The 23,870-nt window shown below is 42.0% G+C and overlaps 2 protein-coding genes across 4 annotated transcripts in view; one reads left to right on the top strand and one right to left on the bottom strand.

Moving 5' to 3' along the window:
- The window catches only part of LRRIQ3 (leucine rich repeats and IQ motif containing 3), a 46,581-nt gene extending 34,550 nt beyond the window's left edge, over positions 1-12,031 (bottom strand). Inside the window, exons 1-2 of the mRNA XM_033151808.1 lie at positions 11,924-12,031; positions 680-980 (exon numbers count right to left, since the gene is read on the bottom strand). Of these exons, the coding sequence (XP_033007699.1) occupies positions 680-943 (264 nt within the window). The 5' untranslated portion in view covers positions 944-980; positions 11,924-12,031. The remainder of the gene's footprint in view (positions 1-679; positions 981-11,923) is intronic.
- FPGT (fucose-1-phosphate guanylyltransferase) lies at positions 8,501-17,641 on the top strand. Of its 3 annotated transcripts, XM_033151804.1 has the most exons (4): positions 8,509-8,772; positions 11,847-12,014; positions 13,793-13,885; positions 15,649-17,641. In XM_033151804.1, the coding sequence occupies exons 1-4, from the start codon at positions 8,694-8,696 to the stop codon at positions 17,097-17,099; spliced, it is 1,791 nt and encodes a 596-aa protein (XP_033007695.1). In that variant the 5' UTR covers positions 8,509-8,693; the 3' UTR covers positions 17,100-17,641. The 3 variants fall into 3 exon arrangements, with proteins under 3 accessions (XP_033007696.1, XP_033007697.1, XP_033007695.1); XM_033151805.1 differs by lacking the exon at positions 11,847-12,014 and having other exon boundaries at positions 8,501-8,772; XM_033151806.1 differs by lacking the exons at positions 11,847-12,014; positions 13,793-13,885 and having other exon boundaries at positions 8,501-8,772.
- The last annotated feature ends 6,229 nt before the right edge of the window (positions 17,642-23,870 follow it).

The raw sequence follows: 23,870 nt of genomic DNA, 5'->3' as shown, positions 1-23,870 counted from the left end.
AAAATTGCTTCCTCAGCCAAGGAAGAGAATAAGCCCAATGATCATCTGCATATTTTTATTTATATATCAAAGACAACACTCCCGGTCCTGAGATGCATGTGTGCTATGATGTGTGACTGGGATTTCCCCATTCACTTCAATAGGAGGGAGCAACACAGTATCCTTTGGAGCAAGTGAACATGAGAATCTCAACCGAGTACTTCAAAAGCAAAAGGTAAAATTCCAGCCTTCAGGGGGAAAATGTTGTGAAAAATAAGAGAAAATAAGCAAACACTCAAAGTGGAAACTGGAATAGGTTTCCCACACGACTCCCACCATCATGAAAATGCTGACACCATTTTGGGCTCTTAATATCAACATTTCAGGAAATGATTTATAGTTCTTCAGACAGCTAATTTCATACATTAGATATCGTGAGATATACAATTTTGGCAATGTTGAAAAGACCACATTTCTATTGCAAAAATGACCGGAAGAAACAGAGGACGCTGGGTCTAGCTCTCTCTCCAGCTCCACCTCTCACAGACAAACACTCTCTATTGTTAGAATAAAAATACTAAATGGTGGAAGCTCTTGCACCATAAATTAAGCCTGCATCAAGAACCTACAGAAACAAATACAAAAACTGGCTTGTTTCCCCAAACCATACTTTGTATGTTAATTTTAAAAATTTGCTCACCTGGTTGTTATGAAGATCCAGTTTAATTAAATTAGTGCAAGACTCAAGTGCATCAATATTCATAATGAAATTTCCAGACAAATCACATATTTTAAGTGAAACACAGTACTGCATCTCTTTTAGATTGCATAAATACTGAGTGCGTATCCTGACCATAACGAGATTTCGCAGCTTCTTTACATCTTTTTGATCGGCGGTTTGCCCATATTGGAGTAGCAGATTTTCAGAAGCAGAGACAAGGTATTTTGCAAATTCCTCCTCCATGGTTGTTGATCTCTTTTACAGTTTATCCATGAGATATCTAAGGGGGGAAGGGATTACACAGTAGGTTACATTTATTCAACTTTCAAAAGAAAAACTTCAAGTACCCTAAGTAAATATCCAGCTGGTTGTGACAACACCCCCTGCTCTATTAAAGGACTGGCAGCGACAGGGAAGGCAGGCGGGAAGAAAGAAATCTAACAAACCATTTGAAAACATGTAAGCAAGTGCAAAATTCTGCTGCTTTTTTCCCCATGTTATCACAATAACAGAAAACACTAAGGAACTGTGTCAATAAAAATGGATAATGTAACGAAAACAAAAACAGTGCACCTATAAGCTGGAAAGCATACAGGCAAACACAATGAATTGTACTCTAGGTCAAAGTGTTTTCTAGAAACAGTGCAAGACCTTTATATTCGGGGGGGGGAAGCAATTAGGGGCTAGTCATCAACAAGATCTTTTGTTTGTTTAATGGAAGTGTCATTTAAATATATATAATTTATTGTTATGTTTAACTGAATCTCCAAGTATAGGATAAGCAAGTGTGTGTGTGTGTGTGTGTGTGTGTGGAGAGAGAGAGAGATGTACACACACACAAACATATATGGAGAAAGAAAAGAGTAAAGTGGAATTGGAGGCAACATACAGATGTGCAGTACTAATGCCATTGGCTTATGATGTGGCTTATCAGTGAAAACTGCTTGATCAACATGACATGTCCCCTTGTCTCCAATGCTGCTCCCCATCACCTGACTGTAAAAGTACGCCCTTCCTCCAACTCAGCTGCTACTCGGGGATATCAGCCATTTCCTGCAGCATGACTTTGGGCCAATGCTAGAAAACCTGCAATATCTACACTGAACTAGTAGCTTCTTAAAGCTCAAGGTGGCTATTCCGTTTCCTTCAGAGAACACACCCAACATGCATTAAAAGGTAACTGAGTATGTAACAGAGCCACAAGTTCAGTAGAAGGCAGGCCATGTGTTTCCAATTGCAGACTGACTTTTTTACTGGGGTTGGAGTTGATCAAATCCCTGATCTGGGTAAAGCTGGTAGAAATAAGCTACACTATGGATTGAAATTCAGCTGTTTTTAGTATGTATGTTGAAAATATTAATAAAAATATACTTTTAAAAAACTATATTGCAAAATGAGCACCATTACTGAACTGGCTAAGGAATGAAAAACAGATACCTTTACCCCATAATCCAACCTATATTTGTGCCGGCAAAATTCCACTGAGGTCACTGGAGATCTGCCAGAAAACTAATTTATGATTTCTTCAGCCTTAACTGAGCAAGAGATAAATTAAATGAGGCTATATTTTAAATTAATTTTTAGAGACGCACCTCATATAAGTCTGCTTTGTCATGGTTTAAAGAGATGTCAAATTAATATTTACTGGATTAGTGAAGAAATTTCAGAAAGATATTACTTCTATTTTTAAAGTAAGGAGACCATCAGCACCTTTAATTTCTGCCCTTATTTTAAGGGATGGATAAAGTAGTCTTTTTGTTAGGACCAAAACCAGGGTTTCGTATACTTTTTGTGTGATTTCATACAGAGGCTTCTGCCTTATTTTTAAGACTTCTTTTATTGCAGGATTTGTGCATGGTGAGACCATATCAGAGGGCACGACTGCTTCATTTCCTTTCATTTGCACTTTGTACTTTTATAATCCACCGAAGACTAGATTTGATCCGACTCTTAAAATTAAAAAGAAAGAATAGAGCAAAAGTATCTGTCAGCAGCCACAACATTACAAAACGAGCAATGATATGGAAAGAGATCTCCACACACATTTATACATCAAGAAGATCTCAGCTAATATCAAGATTGCCAACGCATCCCTGCAAGGACATTCCACTTGTATCAAATGAAATGAACTCATACGCTCGCATTGCACTTAGTACTGAAAATGGTTGTGGAGACATGAAAATATACAAGCCAGTTTAGCAGAACAAACAAGCCAGGTAGAACGTGGCTCATTTGTGAAAAAAAGAAAGAATAGAATGGAGCCACGATTTGCTAGAAAGGAGTCAAACCAACTGACCAATGGCAAATCTGTAAAGGAAGAAATGGTTTAAACAAGCATTTTCAAGAGCCAACCTAAGAAGAGCCTGCTGGATCAGGCTTGTGGTCCATTTAGTACTGCATCTTGTTCTCTCAGTGGTGACCTAAATGCCTATGAGAAGCCTGTCCCCGCAGAGCATAGCCATCATGGCTAGTAGCTGTTGAAAGCATTACCTTCCATGAATTTGTTTAGTCCTCTTTTAAAGCCACCTGTCACTATTCCTAGATGGACAGAGGAAGCAGTCGTCTCCAGGCAACTCAACATTGCTGTTTACAGTGAGTGGCCTTCTTCACCACTGTGAATCCTGAAAAGATCTGATCCCTGTTCCCTGCCTGACCCAATTCCACTCAGCCTGGGATGGCATAGTTCCCAAAGACATAGGCTGCTCCTGCTGCTGAAGGGGCCTAGAATGCATTTCCAAGTTTAGAGAAACGTTAATATGGATGTTTTTGTTAACTTGCTAATGTGGATGTGAAATACTGTGTTTATGGAATGTAGTTTATATATTTATGACTATGTTTGTTTTGATTTGTTGACTGTTCTTGTGAGCTGCTTTGAAATTATTTGTCGAAAAGGAGCATGCAAATAAATGTGATGATTTATCAGTAGCAATAGAGATGACTCCTGCAGACCTTTAAATTGTAGATTTAAACCATTTCTTCCTTTACAGACTTGCCACTGAACCATTAGTTTTTCCAGCCCTCATCACCAAGAGCCATATTCTGTGTGGCCTGTATGAGAAGTCCCATACCTCCCAGAAGGTACTATTTCTCCTGCGTTCAGCATCATGTTTCCTCTTTGTTACCCCATCGCTAAGACAAGTATAACCTCATTTGCCATTGTGTTGCATAATGATTGTTTAAAGCAAGAGTATAAGTCTTTAAATAAGCAAACTATGCATTTCAGAGCTGCAAGAAAATAATAATAATAAAACCGTCTCCCTTAGCTGCTACCCCTCACCTATGAAATCACTATTTCACTGTCACTGAACAGAACTTCACACACACACACACACATACACACACACACATGGCGGTAAGTTGCAACTCATGGCTTTTGGGGAGGGAGGGTGTTGTTGCTGTTAAAATTAGAATATTATCACTAGTAATATTGTCATTATTAGTTAAAATTATTTTCTACCCTTCACAAGGGCATGTTACAATAATTTTTTTTAAAATACAACATTAAAATCAATTAAAACAAATTACAGAATAGGATAGGTCCTAAAACATATCAAGTGTCAAAGCCCAGGGTAAAGAGGTGAATATGCTGAAAACTGAATAAGAAAATTGCAAGAGTCTACAGATAACAGCTTGGCTTACTAGCCAAACCACTGTCCTTCTTGGTACTAACTTTACCCTCACCTTTGGTAAGCAGAGGGCTTGAGGAAGAGACATGCATAAGAAACCGTGGAAATGCTCACTGCTTTTCCCCTTCAGGAAGCTTTTCAGGGCATGTTTTTTTTCTTCCCTGTTACTATTCCTGTAATTGTGGGGGGGGGGGAATCCCACATCTACCTTCTGTGATCTAAAAAGCTGTTGTGTATTGGGCTCAACTGTCACTTCACCACCAATCAGAGTCCGCCGCTTGGCGCGGGCAACCAATCACTGAAGCGGGTGAACCCTCCAATGGGGATTAAGCCCACGAGTGGGATACTTTTATTAGGGGAATTTTGGCGGGTTTCTTGTCAGCTCTCTGGCGGGGTTTGACCAATTGAGTTCTAGTTGGAGTTGCTAATGTGTTAATAAACGATCTTCTAAGTACCATGCTGAGTCGCCCTCCTTCATGGCTGCATATTTAATAAAAGCACAAAGGGTTTGAGGAAGAAGCACCAGGAGAATGCTACCTCTTTCTTTTCTTAGTCAAGCTAGTGGATGAGTGAGAACCTTCCTGTGGGTCTCTTTTGCCAGAGGGCAATAGGCAGTTACCCATGGAAGGGAGGTATGAGGATGTGACATTGCATTAATATTACGATCATGTGCACAGTCGCATACAAGTACAGTTCTAATAATAAGGAAATTTGGATAAAGAAAATAATTGATCTGGATCATGTACAACATCAAGCCAGGCTTGGGCACTGCAATCCTCATGATCACGTGCTCCCCTATTCTTCTCCCTCTCAGTTTTATTTATTTAGCACACAAATCCACACCTCACCCTTTTTTTATTCAATTCCCAGGCCAGCTTACAAAATTTGAAAACAATATTACAAAAGAAAAACATACCCTAAACATAAAATACACACAGATCAAATCAAATTAATAGGCCTGATAAAGTAAAATAAAAAGTATTTACCTGGCACCAAAATGACATCAAAATGTGTGTCGGGAGAATCTCCCCACTGAAAGCATTCCAGAATCTCTTTTCTCCATCTGGCCAGTTAGATACTTCAACTTCCATGCAAACCATAGTTCGTTGTTACATTAGGACTAGCAGGCTATGGGTTGCACTCGGACCAGAACGGTAATGAATCTTAAATGTGATTTCCACACCTAGTTTGGATGTAAAGTCAGACTATGACACCACCTTGCATCAAACTATGGCACTGTATTACACCTGTACCAAGCCCTTATGGGGTTCCAGATGTGCTTTCCTGCCCTTTTCCTCAGAACAAGCCTCCTGCCTAGCTTCTTCTTCCCACCTGCCTGCTTCTCCCTTCAGCACCCAACTGTCACCTTCTCCCAGCATTCCAGACCATCCTCTCTTCCCTTGAGATCACTGGGAACAGCTGTTATCTTAGTGGCGGCAGGGCAAGTTCTTTGCCTGCAAAAGATATCCCCAGTTCCTTGGTGGATTTGTTCTTCTTACCTGTCGCATGCATTAATATTAGGACTATGTGCATGCCAATCCCTGTTCCAGGGGGAGAAAAAGCAGGTGGGTGAGGTGGCTGATTCTTCCATGACAGCCCAGAAAGAGAGAGAAGTTGTGTTCCGTAGGTCAGGGGTGGGCAGATTGTGGGATTTATTTGTGGGGTTTTGGGGGTTTATTTAAACTAGAATCGCAAGGTCCTACCAAAGCCGATAGCAAAATAATGACCAATTGGGTGAGAGCACTAATAATAATAATAATAATAATAATAATAATAATAATAATACAGTAGTAGCATTATTTATACCCCACCCATCTGGCTGGGTTTTCCCAGGTCCACTTTGGGTGGCTTCCAGAACACAGAAAAGCATAATAAAAAGTCAAACATTAAAAACTTCCCAATACAGGGCTTCCTTCAGATGTCTTCTAAAAGTATACACTTAAAACTGAGAAAGAAGGTGCCTCTGCAAAGTGGCGTAGCAAGGTCAGGTGGTACCTGGTGCGAAAAATTTCTTGTCGTTTCCCCCCCCCCATTGAAATTATTAACAGGAAAAATCAGATACTTATCAGTGGCGTAGCTAAGGCTTTTGCTGCTCGGGGTGTCACTGAGTTTGCCGCCCCTCTTGCTGTTCCTCATGCGGGAGTCCTGTCGATTTGCCACGGCCCTCCTCTCCCTTCCAACTGTCCTTCCCTTCTCTCACCCTCTCCTTCCCAGTTCCTGAAACCTCAGACTCCACCTCTTCTTTGCTTTACTTAATGCCTCATCATGTTCTTTGTTTCTCTTGCTTCAACCACAGACAGAGCTCAAGCACCTATTCCTGCCTGGCAAAAGCACCCAAGAATAATGCAAAGCAGGAGCAATAAGGGAGGGTGTACTCATACCTGCATGCTTCTTCTGTGAACAGCCATAAGTACAGTGCTCAAATACAGTGGATTTAGGTGGTGTCATGGGTGCCCCCCCCATGCCTGCAACAAGCCCCGTTGGGCCTTTTTGCAGCCCGCTGCAGGTGTGGGAAAGCCCAATGGGGCTCGCCAAAGCATGGGAAGGCCCAGCGAGGCCTGTCACAGCGAGGTCTGGCCCCTCAAGGTGGGTGGGTGGGCTTAGCCCCATCCCAGTTTTGTGGGGCAGGGGTGGTCTGAGCTCCCCTCAGCGATAGGGAGTTGGTGCCTATGGGTGGGGTGGTCAGATGAGGACTGCCTTCTTAAACCTTCCCTAATCTAGGTATGTGCTTTACAAAATTCCATGTTTTAAATCCCCAAATTGCAGCAAGTGATGCTGGAGCCTATCAGAAGGGATTTTCCTTTCTGTTCTTCTAAGTCCCACTAGTTCCTTTCAGCCTGAAAGGTTCTACACTTAGGCAGGAATAACCAGCTGCACCAATATAAGATGGGGGACACTTGGTTCACCAGCAGTATATGTTAACAGGATCTAGGAGTCTTAGTAGACCACATTATGAGTCAAGAATGTGATGCTGCAGCAAAAGAAGCTAATGCTATTCTAGGCTGCATCAACAGAAGTCTAGTCTCTACATCAAGTACCACTCTACTCTGCTTTGTTCAGACCACGCCAGGAATACTGTGTCCAGTTCTGGGCACCACAATATAAGAAGGACATTGACAAAGCTGGAATGTGTGCAGACGAGGGCAACCAAGATGGTCAAGGGTCTGGAAAGCAAGCCTTATGAGAAGTGTGAAGGAGCTGGGTATGTTTAGCCTGGAAATGAAGAGACAGGGGAGATATATGAAGTTATATGAAAGGAGATTCTGACAAAACACCAGGAAGAAATTTTCTGACAGCAAAAGCCCTTCTACAGTGCAACAGAATCCCTTGGGAGGTTTTGCACTCTCCTTCCCTGAAAGTTTGTAATTGGAGGTTGGATGGCCATCTGTCATGGATGCTTTAGTTGAGATTCCTGCATTGCAATGGACTAGATGACCCTTGGGGTCCCTTCAAACTTTACAATTCTAAGATTTTATAAAAGGTCCTTACAACATAATGCAATTTAGTCCCACATGATTAAGCCATTATAAATAAATGAGTCCCTCCATAATGCACTCAGATAAACTGGTTTGTGCAGATCTTTTTGGGTAAGATACTTTGGTCATAATAGGCTACATCCAACTAAATCCTATTTAGGGCAGACCCTTTGAAATCAATGTTTGGATTTTTAATTCATTTCAGTGAGTCTACTCTGAGTAGGACTAGCATCCGAGGCAACCGTGTGTGTGTGTCCCAAAGGTGTCTTTCCAGGATATAAAGCGAGGCAGGAAACAGTTAAGCGGGGAGATGTGGAAAGGTGGGAGGGGGCAGAGAGAGAGAGAGAGAGAGAGAGAGAAGAAGAAGGAGGAGGAGGAGGAGGAAAGAGTCGCCCTGTTAATTTGTTCGCAACACAGCCCATTACTCAAGAAAAGAAATCCATGAATACCTGAGTGTAGGTGTGTAAGAGATATACCTACAGAGTGCGTGGCAGCAAAGCGAGAAGGGGCTCCGCGCAGCTCCCAAGTGCTGGTGGGACAGCTCGGCTCGCTTTTCCCTCTCGCCTGCCTCTGCCCTCTTCCAGACAGAATGAAAGGCGCACCCACCGATCCCACTTCCTGCCTCTCCCCTTCCCGCCCCCCTCCGTTGTTTGCTCGCCTGGCTCCTTCCCGTCTTCTCCCGTGCCTGCCTGCCTGCCTGCCTGCCTCCTCCAGCTGGGAGCGCGGGCAACGGCACCGCGCGCATCCCGCTGGGCAGCCTTCGCGGGGATTTGCGCGCTTCCTGGTCGCCGAAGCAACGGGCTGCTTTGGCGAGGCCAGCCCAGTCGAGCAGGAGGCGGGTCAGCTGGCCAAGCCCGGAAGCAGCGAGACGCAGAAGAAGGCGCTGCCGCGATGCAGGCTGCAGGAGAGGCGGAAGTTTTGCTGCGAGCAGCCACTCGGGAGAGGCTGGAGAAGTTCGCGCAGCTGAGAGGTGGAAGGGCTGGGTTGGGGGACTCACTGCGCCCCGGAGGGGCTCAGTGCGCAGAGCTTGGGGCTGACTCCTCCCCTGGCGAGCAGCCTTCCTGCGAGTTACTTCGAAGGCCTCCCCTCCCGCAGTATCCCCAGCGTGCAAAGGAAGGACTGGCACAGCCGGGAGGGCCAGGGCTGCGCCGCTGTCCGGTCTGCATGTGTAACGGTGCTGCTGGGCAGGTCCAAATGCAATGGAGCATGCTCAGCTGCAACCCCCTGCCTTTTCATTACCCACCTTGGCAGAAAATACGCTCCGCACCCAGGTCCCCATTCTGAGGGAAGAGGGTCCGGGACGGCAGAGGGGAAGTGTGTTGTTGCTTTTTCCACCCAGGCTAGACTGAAACTTGGGCAGGAAAATAATGTACTGCAGCTCTTCTTGCTTCAAAGCTGACACACCCGTAGAACCTGCTCAGTCTCTCCCCTTGCAGACCCTGCCAGCCTGGCAAAAAGAGACCCATTGGTACCGGGAGTTAGGTGATCCCGTTACAGGGAGAAACTATAAAAGTGAGAACGTGTGCGGTTTTGATATCTGCCATCTTGCTTTAAAGGCAGCCAGCTTGCTACCCATCTCTTCCGCCTGACGATCATCTGATTGAGACTTCAGTTGTTTCATTCTCCAAAACAAGGCTTCAGTTCTTTTTTTAAAAAAAAAAATCACACAAAATCCTCTTGCCAAAATATGTATTTTGAAGACTGTACATGCAGCTCAAATGTTTTTAGCAGCACAATTGAATGCATGTTTATACAGAAGTCCTAGCTCGTTCCATGAGCTTACTCCTGGGTAAATGTGCATAGGATTGCTGCCTAGTTGTGTCACTCTAGTTGCGTTCCATGCTACAGAGGAATGTGGAATGGCAGAGGTAATGCCTTATTCCTTTCTCAGTGAGACAGAGCACAGACCATTAGTGAGAGGTACAGTGACTTGATAATTGAGGTCTCCAGGATTTTCTTTCTATTTAGCAGTGTGAGGCAGGGATGACATGGGAGCATGTTCTCATCCATGTCTTAATGGGGACATATTTTGACAATAATTCTGTAGCATCCACAAACTGTTTTATCTGAGCCGCACACCATAGCTCCACATGCTCTCTCTATCTATTTGGATGCCTCATAAGTGAAAATGGTTTTTCTGAGTGTATTTTCCTATAACATTGTGTCGAGTAAGTGCATCAATCTGCAGAGACTATTCAGGAATGTGATGCTTTAATATTGGTAAAGCAAGCACGTCTACGTATGGCCAGTGGTTGGAAAGAGACTAGGGAACCCATGAAAATTGTTTTGAGCTTCCAAAAGCAAGTGTCTTGTATAGGTGCAATAATTGAACTAGCTAGAAAGCTCAGATAGGGATTACTAAATAGCAGTAATCTGAAGGCAAGCACCAGATTTGATGGGGTGCTGTTTTCGACAGGTTGGCCATCAAAGGAATAGAAATACAGTGGTACCTCGGGTTACATACGCTTCAGGTTACAAACTCCGCTAACCCAGAAATAACGCTTCAGGTTAAGAACTTTGCTTCAGGATAAGAACAGAAATCGTGCTCTGGCGGCGCAGCGGCAGCGGGAGGCCCCATTAGCTAAAGTGGTGCTTCAGGTTAAGAACAGTTTCAGGTTAAGAACGGACCCCCGGAACGAATTAAGTACGTAACAAGAGGTATCACTGTAGTTCCTTGCCAGAGAGAAACAGGCCTGTATCTTAGCTGCCACGCGTGCTTATTCTTTGTTTTTAATCTTCACGCATTTACAGCACAAGGGAGGAGTCAACACTCAAACCACAAATTCTCCTTGCTTGTCCCCTGATAAATACCAAGTTGTTTTTAAAACAAAACAAAAACAAAAACAGTCAGCTAGGAGAGGACAAACTAGCTCTTTCCCTCAGGAGAGGAGCTATACATAGTCCTTTGACTCACCAGGGCTCTTTCTTATTCTTGGGAAGACCAGGGAATACAAAGGATGAAGTGTGTCAGAATTTTAAGTGCGTCTAGGTTTCCTTACCTTTGGGAATAGTTGTGGAAGGGAGCCCTTTAGGTTGTTAAACAAACATACAATTGAGCCTGGTGTTTAGGTTTCCTTCTTTTCTCTTATATCAATAGATGCTGTTGGGTAGGCAACTGCCCCCATTCCCCTTCTTCAAATTTCTCTTCACAAATCCCTGATATGTTATTGTTTTCCAAAACTAATTAGCGAATGGTTGATTTTAACCACTCACATTTTCTTTGCAGAATGAACTTAGGCAATTGCAGTTATCAGTTCTGTGTAGACATTTAAAAATAAAAATAAAATATTTTTTCCTCCCTGCCATACCCAGTTTAATGCACAAAGTAATAACGGATCTGATCAAACTATACTCTGACTAAACCACATTCTGTATTTTCACATAGCCAGGAGCGTTGTAACAAAAGAGCCACTCTTGTCCTGGGCATTGTAATATCACCTGATTCTGTATGCAGAGTCACTGACTTATAGTACCAAAAAACATAGATCATAGAATTGCAGAGATGGAAGGGGCCCTGAGGATCATCTAGTCCAACCCCCTGCAATGCAGGAATATGTAGCCATCCCATATGGGGATTGAACCTGCAGTCTCAGCACCACACCACATTCTAACCAACTGAGCTATCCAGATCACAGAGGAAGCCATGTTGGTTCATAAACCTTCAAAATCCACAGTTAGCTAATGCCCCCCGCTCCCACTTGTTCTGGGGCTCTTCCAACTCCTCTGAGCCAATTTCTGTGGGTGGTGTTAGGAGAAGAGGCGGGAAAGCCCATTGCGCAAGAGGAAACCCTTGGGTAACTCCTGCCCAATAGCTTTATTAGGACCTGGAGCGTGACTCAAGAGCCAGGTAAAGAAACCTGCGGGGAGCACATCCCCCCCCCCGGCGGGTGTGAGATTCCCCATCCCTGGTTAAGCTAGAAAGGCAAGGAATGGGAGCCAAGCCTCAGAGCTTTGTGGTCTATTAGGGAGAAGATCGTTTTAAAAGCACTTCAGCACTCTTGGCAATTGTATCTCCTGTAATAAAATGTTCTTATCTTCAAACAGGTAAAACGGTGCAGACTGGAACATTTTGGGATATTGTTGTAATAACAGCAGTTGACAAGAAACAAGAAATAGCTTACCAGCAACAATTATCCCAAAAGCTGAAAAGAAAGGAACTCCCTCTCGGTGTTCATTACCATGTTTTCGTGGATCCTCCTGGACCAAAAATTGGTGGGTTCTGAACGCATTTCCTCAGAATGTGACAATATGACAGATAAGTTCTTTGTAGCAAAGTTAAAAGCATAACCCGAGCTCAAATAAGCACTATCATTTTCTTCCATTAAAACTCATAGGACATAACCTTGCTTAAGTTTAATAATAATAATTTGATGTTGTACCTTGCCCTCACTGCCATAAGAGCCCAGTGTGGCTCAACGGTGTATTTTGCTTAACTTTGGCAGGCACATCGCCTCAAGTTTGGAAGGCTAACTTTCCAGTCATCTGGTGAGCAGAAACCGAGCCAGTTTGTGGTTTAAATATTCAGCATAATTTGATTAATTTTCAGACAGATAGAAAGGTTCTCCTTCGGGTGCATATTATGACAGCTGTATCTCTTTCACTGAAAGATTTCCAGAATGCCATTAGAAGCTGAATTATATTAATTAAACCTCCAAAAATATGTTCAAATACTATTATTAAGCTTCCTTTGATTCAAGTGTGCAACTCCCATCTGTATTAATGAGACGGATGTTCTTTTGGATGACATGACAGTTGAATAGATTCATTAAGGTCTATCCTAGTTTAGGTATTATCATCTGTGCGTTTTCATCATGTATTATGGCATCTAAGACGCCAAGGCCATTTCTACAGGTAGAAACTGGACAAAGGGTTGGAGTACTTAGCTAGCAACCCAGCTAGCAACCCAGCTAGCAATCAGTATTGCATTTAATTCCACGTTATGAAATAAGAACCCACATCTATTTTTCTCTGTGTCAGAGGCAGTATGGTTCTCAATACCTGTTGCTAGGAACTGCAGGAGGAGAGAGTGCTCTTGTGGTCAAGTCCTGCTTGCAGGCTTCTCATAGGCATTTCTTTGACCACCACGAGAACAAGGTGCTGGACTAAATATGCTATTGACATGATCCAGCAGGCTTTTCTCCTGTATTAGCAAAAGTGTCCTATATATGCTTTATACTGTTCAACCAAGCCTGGTTTTAGAGAGAGGTCACAGTCCACTGAGTCGCTTTGCAGCCAGCCAAGGTTTCACTATGGCTAACTCTAGAAGGGTAAAGAGCCCAGGCTTGCTGGGAGTCCAGATTTCAGTTATAATAAAAGTTGTGTAGCCTATGTTTGAGAAGTATGTTAATGATCATTTTAGTCTTGAGTAAGTATTACTGCATCAGGTGTACCTTCAGACTGATTCTGAAACTGATCTGTGAAGTTAAATACTGTATTCTATCCAGACAGTCATCAACTTTTTTGTCCTATTCATTGGGCTTGACAACTCTGAGCTAAATTTTCAATATAAAATTTCCATTACCCAAATCACTATGAAGTAAAAAAAAAAAAATCAACACAAATGTGTTGCATTTATGTCAGTGAGCTGGAAATAAAAATAGACTAATTGTGTATTAGCAAAAGCAGTCCTGAAGCAGAAACCTGTTGTTTTCTTCTTTATATTTAAATATATTCATTTTATCACATTTATTGTATCCCACTCTTTCTTCAAATTGCTCAGGACAGTTCATGGGAACTCTTATTTTATCCTTACTGTAACCCTGTGAGGTAAGTTAGACAAAGAGATGGTGAAATGGTCCAACATCACCCAGTGAGCTTTAAGGGGATTTGAACTGACATAAATTTCAAAAGAAAGATATTTCTCTCCATCCTATTATGTGAGCCCAGTTAAGTGATCTCATACTAGAAGTGAGCGAACTGAATACTCAAGGCATATTGATTGCCGCCTCTTGTTATTTCTAAATTGAAGTATGTGTTGAAATGTTTTGTAGGAAACGGTGGATCAACGCTTCATGTCCTTCAGTGCTTAGAAGAACGTTATGGTGATAAATGGGATTCTTTTACCATCATATTAATTCATTCTGGTAATCTGTTCCTTTAAATTACACTTCTCTTGCATTATGTAGGGTGTTTTTATTCCTTGAAGAAAAGATATCAGTGAAGATGAATAGGGGTTTTCCCCACTACAAAATTAAACTCAGATTGGATTGGCTTATTTAGGTCAAATCATCTGAATCATCATCCGCTGCAAATACCTTACACAGGAGAAGAGAAGGAATATATAACAGCCAATGCCAGCATCCAATAAAATCTCACTCCCCTATAACTCCCCTAAAGTTGGAGAGGGCGGGGTGTAACTTCCTAATGGTACATAGCACTGGATTCAGAAATCCGGTGCAATCCTGTGTGTGGTGAGTTTTCAGTGCACCAGAAAGTAATAACCACATTCCTAGACTGTCCATTAACATGTTATGTGTTGTATGCTTAATAGTATACACTTGGTTATGGGATTATCTTCTAGCCGGGCATACAGAGAAACATGCACGTTGACAATTACCGGTACTTTCTCAATATACTGTTAGTTTGGATGTCATACTATAACTTGTTTTCAACCATGGGTTGATTGTGAATGTGCCTCCTGCCCTCCATGCAGCTTCGCCACCTCAATGGATGTAGCACATAGCACAAACACACCGCTATATGGCTTGTGTTGTGTGAACCCAAATGGTGGTTTTTGTTTTAGTTTATATCCAACCAATCAGAATTAAGTCAATGTTTGTGGAAGTCCTTATTTTAAAAGTGGCAAGCTTTGAATTTCTCCAGAACTCTTCATCAGGCAGAATGTTCTGCAAAAAGTAGTTTGGGGGCAGTGTACGAAAATTAGGCCGAATGTTGTAGTCATTAGGTCAGCTTGTAGACCCCGTCCCAAGATGGAGATTGCAGGCTAAAGAAGGCCCTCCTGGTTGCTATAGATACCAGGTTACACATATAAGAGTCTGCTATAAAGAATCAATGGCTACTCCCCAGTTTTGAGAAAAGTCTAGTTCAGACTTCCTCAACCTCTGCCCTCCAGATGTTGTGAGACTACAATTCCCATCATCCCTTACCACTGGTCCTGCTAGCTAGGGATTATGGGAGTTGTAGGCCAGAAACATCTGGAGAGCCGAGGTTGAGGAAGCCTGGTCTAGTTTATACAGTACATCACATCCAGGATTGGGTAGCCAGTTGCTTTCATACAGTATAATGTGAATGTGTAAATCTTAATTTAAATACCAATTTCAGCTTTCATTTCCCTGTTTAATAAAACATGTTTTGTAAATGTTGTAACCTGGTCTGAGCCCTTGGGGGAAGATAAAATTATATATCTAAATAAATAAATTCCCCCTGCATTGCATGGCTTTTTGCCTCAGATTTAATGAATTCTGTAATGGTTGTTCTTAACAAGCGATGGTGTTTTTGTTGTGGAGGTGGGTGTGATTAACAAAATCAGTCCTCCTGGCAAACTGGGAATATCACCTCACTCACACAGTTTAGGACATTCTGCAAGAAGAGGCAGTTGGTCCCTTTTAACTGACATTCTTAACTGAACATAACGGAACACCCACTGAAGGAAGGGGCTGATTCCAGAGCAAAACACACAAGCCCTGCCCACCAGATACCCAGCACTCTACTATTCAAATTAGGCCCCAGTGTTTTTCTTAAAAATTTTCACAGGACTACATCATCAGTCACACACAAAAAGGTTAGGTAAAATGTTATATAACTTATGAAATCCTTTAAATTCTGTGTTTATGCATGAACACCTGTGTGCATATTGTAAAAGTTACTCTTTTATTTATTTTTTAAGGTGGCTACAGTCAACGTTTACCAAATGCAAGTGCTCTGGGGAAAATCTTCACAGCTTTGCCTTTTGGGGACCCGGTTTATCAAATGCTGGATTTAAAATTGGCTATGTACATTGATTTCCCCCTCCACATGAATCCAGGCATCCTGATTACTTGTGCCGATGATATTGAACTTTATAGTACTGGAGCAACAGAATTCATAAGGTTTGATCAGCCTGGGTTTACTGCATTAGCCCATCCTTCCAGTTTGACCATTGGTACGACTCATGGTGTGTTTGTGTTGGAGCCAGCATCGCTTTTGACAGAAAAGGGACAGCTCGAATACAGATCTTGCCACTGTTTCCTGCATAAGCCTAGCATTGCAAGGATGCGTCAGTCTGGAGCAGTGTGTGAAAGAGGTCATTGTCCAGCATCATCTCCTGGAGGACAGGGAAATTCCGAAGTCATTTCTGAGTGCGTTTACACAGATAGTTTATTTTACATTGATCACACCACTGCAAAACTACTTCTGGCCTTTTATAAACAGATGGGTGTGTTGCGCTGTGAAATAGATGCCTATGGCGACTTTCTCCAGGCATTAGGGCCTGGAGCAACACCGAGTTATGCAAAAAACATAGAAAACATCACAAAAGAAGAGTCGGGCCTGGTGGAAACAAGGGAGAAAATATTTGAACTTCTAAAAGGATTGCCACTCAATGTTGTCCTCTTAAATAACTCCAAATTCTATCACATTGGGACGACAAGCGAATATTTGTTTCATTTCACGTCTGATAGGAAGTTGAAATTGGAAATAGGGTTGATGCCAAATGCTTTTAGCATCTGTCCAAACAGCGTGGAGGACTTGGGGAAATCGGCATGTATCATTCACAGCGTACTCGGTCCAAGGTGTTCTGTCGCACCTGGCTCAGTAGTTGAATATTCTTGGCTGGGACCAGAGGTTTCAGTGGGAACAAACAGCATCATCAGCGGCTGTTATATTGACACAAAAGCAGACATACCTCCGAACACTTTCATAGCTACACTAAGCGTGAGGATTGATGGAGAAGTAATGTATGTGAGCATGGTGTTTGGTACAGAAGACAACTTGAAAAAGAAAGTGACAGATTTGGCAGATACTCACTTAATCCATTTTTTGGGAATCAGCCTTGGACAGTGCTTGGAGCTCTGGGGCCTGAGAATTTCGGGCGAGCTCTTTTCTGGCGACGAGACCTGTCGAGGGTTATGGACAGCTCGGCTTTTCCCTGTTTGCTCCACTTTAAGCGATTCACTGAAAGTGTCATTAGGGATTTTAAACTCTGCGCAGAACATGTTGCCTTTTAAATTGAATGGTTTTAAGCTCTTGTCTGTTGAGGAAATGCTTTGCCATAAAGATGTAGAAGACATGCTGAGTTTCAGGCATCGGCTCTATGAAGAAATCCGTCTGCAGAAACTGAAAAGGGAATCTGATTTGTGAAAAGTGTATGGAAGTGTTAACATTTCCCCGCGTTCTTTAATTTGAAGAGGATTGATTGCTTTCAGGCTTGCGGAAACCCAGAAGCAAGCCGTACACACACTTTTCCTCCCGTCTGTCTTTCATTGAAGTAGAAATAATGAAACTGCATTAACAGTGTTATTGTAGCATAACATTAATAATGCAAAAAATGCAGATAAACTATTCTTTTGATGAAAAAATTAATGAAATATTTCACATCTGTAAAAACACAAAGAGGCAAATAGCTGTCCATTATTATTATTATGTTTTCGGTTTTTATTAATTCAAGTGGGGAACAGAACTTATTAATTAGAAGTTTTAAGTAGTTTTCAATCAAACTTTTTCAAAGAAGGATGTTACTTCTTGCAACACTTTACCTTTTCTCGGGCTGGTTTGTTTTAAGTGGAGAAAACAATTGTGCATTTGACCATGTCTGTATAATCTTCATTCCTTTTGCTGGCATTTATTTTTTATTCAGATTTGCCGTGGCCAATGGCTAGCACAATAAAGTTATTTGGACTGGATTGGATTGGATTGGATAATCTTCATTGAACAAACACTGAGACATCAGAATGACAGCTGGTGTGCATGTTCACAGTACCATTCCACATTTTGTGTGCAAACGCTTAACACTACCATCCCTATTTTTCAAATATATGTGGCTGTGGCTTCATTATTATCTTTTAGGCACAAGCTGTGCATTACAGTCCTAAGCAAGTTTACTTAGGAGTAAGCTCCACCGAGTTCAGTAGGATTTACACATTCCCAGTGTTCAGGATTACAGACTGATCCACTAAAGTATTTGGCTTTAATTACAGTTGGCATTTAATATATTGTTATGTTTATATGTTTATATATGCTGCTTTTCTATTTCCGTCTTTTATGTTCTTGGTTAGTTTTTGTTTGTTTGTTATAATTTTAAAACGTCTTTGTAAATGGCCTTGAGCATCTATCTGATGCGAAAGAAGGATATGAATAAAATAAAAAATGAAATTGCTCCGTAACCAAAGGAAAGTTTTGTGGGATTCGGTGTGGTTTTGTCAGTGCAGCTTTTTTCTATTGACCTTTCCTACAAGTGAATTCTGGAAAAAAAAGTGCAGTCACAAAGACTAAGCAGCGACCTGTTACGTTGTGACCTTAGCCAACTAGTAGATTACTTACATACTCAAAATACTGCAAGTGAGTATTCTCGGGTCGCAATGAAACATCTTTACATAGAAGTAAGTCCTGGATTTTATATCCAGGTAAGTGAGTTTAGGATGGGGTGCTTTGAGTACAGATTTTGGGAACCACTGGCTTAGTTAATTGTCTGCAACCATTCTTAAGGAAACTGTTGCCAGTACTTCTGCCTTTTCACTCTCATTCAGCTGCCTGAATGTAAGTCCCCTGCGAATAATCAGGGATGCTGCCAATCAGCTGTTGAAGGAAAGGCTAAATCCAACCTCCTGGAAAAGCCAGTTGGCACTATTTGCCAGTTTTCTGGCTGGAGTTTTGCACAGCCAGTCCATACAACTGGATCAGGCTTAGAATCACACATGCAGCACCTGTCTGCATATGCAGTTCCTCATCCCGCTGAGGATATACACATGCAGGTCTGCTTTCAGGTACATATGCTTCCTAGCTGGATGGGGGTCATTTGCTTGTAAGAATTTCCTTTTGGCTACTTGTTCAGGTTAAAAGAGAAGCAATTTAGTTATAGATTCGCACATATGTTTTACCTTGGTAGATCTAACAATGAGACTCATAAACCAAATCCCTTTTCCATTATTACAAAATTTCTGTTTCTTATAATCATCCAAAGCTTTTTTCATTCCAGCCGTCTTTCATGCAAATACTCATTCAACAGCTTTAACTACAAGATTGACACATGCTTTATAGAACCGGAATATTAAATACAGCATTTGGATTCAAGGAATTCAAACGATTTCATCCTTTTTGTATTACTGTATCAGGAAAATAAGTGTTTACTATGCATAACAAGTAAATGTCTGATGGAAATAGTAGACGTACGAAATACAAGCAATTCAAGTAAAAATTTTAATGTAACCTTTTCATATACAGTTTTTGCAAGTACTATACCCCGATCTCCACCCTGCACCTTTCAGTCCTGGAATTAATTGCATCAGAAAGCAATTTTTGCATCCTTCCAGGTATTGTGTGGGGCAGGGGAAGTGGGAGAGGGAAAGAGAGATCATTGCTTTCTGCTGGACCTTCAGAGCTTTCCACCTGCATGACTCCGTTTGGAAAGTTGCAAATACGTGAATGTTGGAATAGGAATAGGCTCTTTCAGGTACTGGGAAACTGTAGTTCGTATGAGCCTGTGTCCAGAATAATCTGGGGCCATTTTAGTGTAATTTGCAATATTTCATGTCCACTATAGATTAACTCCATCCTATCAGGAGCACCCCTTTTCTGCTGGCTAACTGATTGGTACCAACACGAAAATACTTCATCCAGCTCAAGTGCACTGTGAAGCAAAATAGCAGTGTGAGTGATATAATGGAGAAAGGCAATATGTCATCACCACGTGGTGTGGTTCTGGCACTGCAGGATATGGGCATGGACACTTACAGGCATATACAGTGCTGGGGTTACATTTAAACAAATTATGCTAGTCATCAGCTGGAAAGCCCCAGTGCTGCATCAAAGAGTATCATGTCCCATGTCTCTGCTGCAAGATTCGTGGTCTCCCATCGGCCAGGAAGGCCTGAACAATGAAGACCATTTCTATCCCACATAGCAAAAAAAAAAAACCCACCCTCCCTTCATTTTTCCTATGTATTATCAGCAAAGACAGGCTCACCCCCAACCAAAAAGACTCCTATGGATCGTATGGAACTCCCTTCTAACCTGCACGTTCATTCTTGTGATGAAAATCCTTTTCTTTTTTTGTGCTTGCCTACATGTGCGTGAAGGGAGAGAGTCAGCTTTTCCTTTCTGCTATCAAATCTTCTAGACGACAAGTCCTGGAGGCCTGTTTTGCTGTCTGTTTAGCCCCACGCTGTGCATAGTAAAGTCTTGACGCCGAGAAACACAGAGAGGAAGCGAAGCAATCTGTTCTTTTCGACCACCTGTATAAATGCTCTTGGCATAGATGTGCAGAGCAAAAAAAGCAAAAAAAAAAAAACAAAAAACACATTTTGCATATCCTAGAAGCATTGGAAAGTTGAGATGGAGAAGATGAGAGAACTAATCAAACAAGCAGGTCTAAAGGAGCCTATCAGCAGTTGCAGGCCTCCTCTTGGCTAAGGACTTTCCCAACATTTTATTTGGGCCTGAGAAAATTCCTGCTACACTCTGGGAACCTTAGTGACTTCACAGAGGTTAAGAAAGACACGTCCTTTCTTAATGCTTGTAAAAAGCATGGTGTGCTTTGTATTCAGCTCTTATTTGGGTAATTTTGAACAGTATTTGGACAAGCCGAATGTAAATAGTAAAGTTAAGTATAATGAAATATATTGGCAAACATGCAGACAGATACTTGCCAGCTTCATTTTGTAAACCTTTTGGCTAATCCTGCAAATTGCCTTTTTCCTAAGAAAACAAAGGATGGTTATTTTTACACAAAGGATGGTTTTATTTTTAGGAACATAGGAAGCTGTCTTATACTGAGGCACGCAATTACTCCCTCTAGAGCCAGTATTGAGTACACTGGACCCTTTGGATTGGAACAGCTATTGACCAGTTGCCAATACAGTCGTACCTCGTGTTGCGTTTGCTGCGGAATGTGAACGGTGCAGGTTATGAACGCACTGAACCTGGAAGTACTAGAATGGGTTATTTCCAGGTTCAGCGGTTTGCACATGCACAGACGCATCAAATGATGTCATGCGCAGAAGCGCCGAATCGCGTTGCGCACATGCACATACGTGGCGCTCGGGATGCGGACTGCTCAGGATGTGAACGGGGCTCTGGAACAGATCCCGTTCACATCTAGAGGTACCACTGTACCTGCTTTTGGAAAAGGTGATAGAAAGGGCTGGTGGTGGGACAGCTGTGGGTATTCTTGGAGGACACAAGTTATTTAGATCCATTCCAGTCTGGGTTCAGGCCTGGTCATGGAACTGAGTTGGCCTTGGTTGCCCTTTGCCATCAACTGTGGCATCTTCCTGGGCTGGCTCCAGGAAATGGGAATTAGGGGCACTGTATTCCAATCCTACCTTTAGGAGCAAGTCTAGACAGTAGCATTGGGAGGGAGCTTTTGGGGACCCTGACAGCTACATTCAGCCATTGGGAGCGGTCATTAGGAGTTTTGGGACAAGGTGCCATCAATATGCTGAGGATACTAAGCTCTGTTTCTCCATAATCAGGAGAGGCTGTGCAATCCCTGTCCATTGTCTGGACAGAGTGGTGAAATGGACGAGGAAAACAAACTGAGCTTTGGGTGAGTGCTTCCTGTGTCCAAGAAAGTGTTCCATTGCCTATCCTAGATGTGCTTGCATTCATCCTGAAGGAGCAGGTTCACAATTTGGGGGTGCTTCCATATCCAGCTCTGGAGGCTCAGATTGCCTTAGTGTCTGGAACTGTGTGTGTGTGTGTGTGTTTTACCAACAGCGGCTGGTTCAACAGCTATGACCATTCTTGGACTGGGAAAGCCTTGCCATAGTAGTTCATGCATTGGTTAATTCAAGACTGGATTGCAGCAATGTGCCCCCCCCCCACGCGCTATGCTTGATCCAGAAGCTGCAGTGAGCACATCTTGTTCAGAGATGGTATATAAATATCATGAGTAAATCAATAATGCAGGCCCAAGTTTGCATTCCTGTTGTCACATTTAAAATAACCGTCTCTGTAAGGTGGCCACAGGCAAATTGAAAATATAACTTTTAAATTGGCAAAGTGTTTCATAAGGGAAATATTGTGAAATATTACCCATTTAACATCAACTTGCTACAATCCTTCTGGGATGATAACAAACAATAAACCAGCGTGTTCACTAATTTCAACAATACCTTGAAGTTGGTGATATCCTATTAAGGCATACTCAGAGTAAAAAGGTAAACGGTCCCCTGACCGTTAGGTCCAGTCGTGGACGACTCGGGTTGCGGTGCTCATCTCGCTTTACTGGTGGAGGGAGCCGGCGTACAGCTTCCAGGTCATGTGGCCAACATGACTAAGCCACTTCTGGCGAACGAGTAGATTCATTGAAATAGATGGAGTTGCTCATAATTTCAGAGGGGTGACTCAGAATATGATTTTGTTGGATCATCATCCAGTAGTTTAAATCTTACCGTTAACCACCCAGAGGACTTTTGTTATTGGGTAGCATATATATTAGAAGACATCTGAAAGCAGCCCTGTTTAGGAAGACTTTTAATCTTTAATAGATTATTGCATTTTAATGTTCTGTTGGAAGCCGCCCAGAGTGGCTGGGGAAACCCAGCCAGATGGGCGGGGTATAAATAAATAAATAAATAAATAAATAAATAAATAAATAATAATTGTTATTATTATTATAAACAAAACAAAATAAATTCCTCAGTGTGGTTGTGCATGCTAAGCCAGGTTGACAAAATATTGGCCGACATTTCTCAGATGTTTTTCTGCCTTTAGGTCGTCTAATTCTTTTAACTGGCCAAGAAAGCACAATTCTTATTTGGGCCTGTAAAATTCTGGGTAACTTACTTCAAAATGCTGCCTCGCTTCCTTTCTGCTTCTTGTACTGTGGGACTAATACAGCTGCTCTATCCTATAGCTTTATCACAATTTACTTAAAATCTCAAAGCAGATCTGTTGGTTTCTTTGTTTGAGCTTCGTTACTGCTCTTTGTCAGGTTTAGTTACTGCTCTTTGATGCTGGTGTCTTCTCAGCTCCATTCTAACCTCTTCTTCAAGATTACATCCTTATGTTTCTGAGCATTGCAGCAGCAAGTACCAATTCAGTAAATCGCCTACAGTTTTTTCTCTTAACACAGAACTTGAAATCTTCCAATAGCTTCTGGCAACTCTCCCTGCCCCTTTCTGACCTCACACAACTTCCAGAAGCTTCTCTGTTAAGTTGATTGATATGCCTGCTCTTCCCCCTTCTCCTTATCTCTAAGCAGGCTGCCACACGTCACTTTTTCCATCATGTTTTTTTTTATACCTCTGTTGATTGTGACGGATTTCATTTCCTCCCCTTTGCCTGTTTCCTCTGTAAACTCAGTGAATTAACAAGTCAGATGGCAAGCCATAATTTTACTTTAAATACAATTCTTAATTAAATACTGGGGTGGGGTTTGGGGGGGGGGGTTGTGGGTTGGGTTTTGTTTTTTGTGGGGGTTTTTTTTTGCTACTTTTGAGTTAAAACCCTTTCCCTGGAATTATTTTCACCATTTCGAGGGGAAACATTAGTTACTTGTAATGTGTTAATGTAAAGTTTTTTTGTGTGTCATAGTAGAAAATGAATGTTGCAAACAAAAACTTTTCCAGGAAGACTGTAAAGAAATTATTGTGATTTTTTTGCTCATCTGTCAAAGTTTATTACTTACTAATTAATTGCATCACAGCTTTAGAGCCTGGCTCTTACCATTGCTTTTTTAATTCACACCATTAAAATGCAGCGATGTATTGATTTATTTTTAATTCCTGTCTGTCTTTAGCTCTGTTGACCATATGATTGGTAATGATGGACTTGCACTCATGATGCACTCACTCACTCAAAACAGTCATAGAGGGAGCTGGTCCTCACTAGCATCCAGCTAAATAGTAACACAAATGTGGCCATGGAAATGTGACATACAACACAATATTTTCAGAAATAAGTCCCTTTGAG

The sequence above is a fragment of the Lacerta agilis genome, chromosome 6, assembly GCF_009819535.1.
Source record: "Lacerta agilis isolate rLacAgi1 chromosome 6, rLacAgi1.pri, whole genome shotgun sequence".
In the NCBI taxonomy this organism is placed as follows: domain Eukaryota; kingdom Metazoa; phylum Chordata; class Lepidosauria; order Squamata; family Lacertidae; genus Lacerta; species Lacerta agilis.
This window is presented reverse-complemented; position numbering and strand designations above follow the sequence as displayed.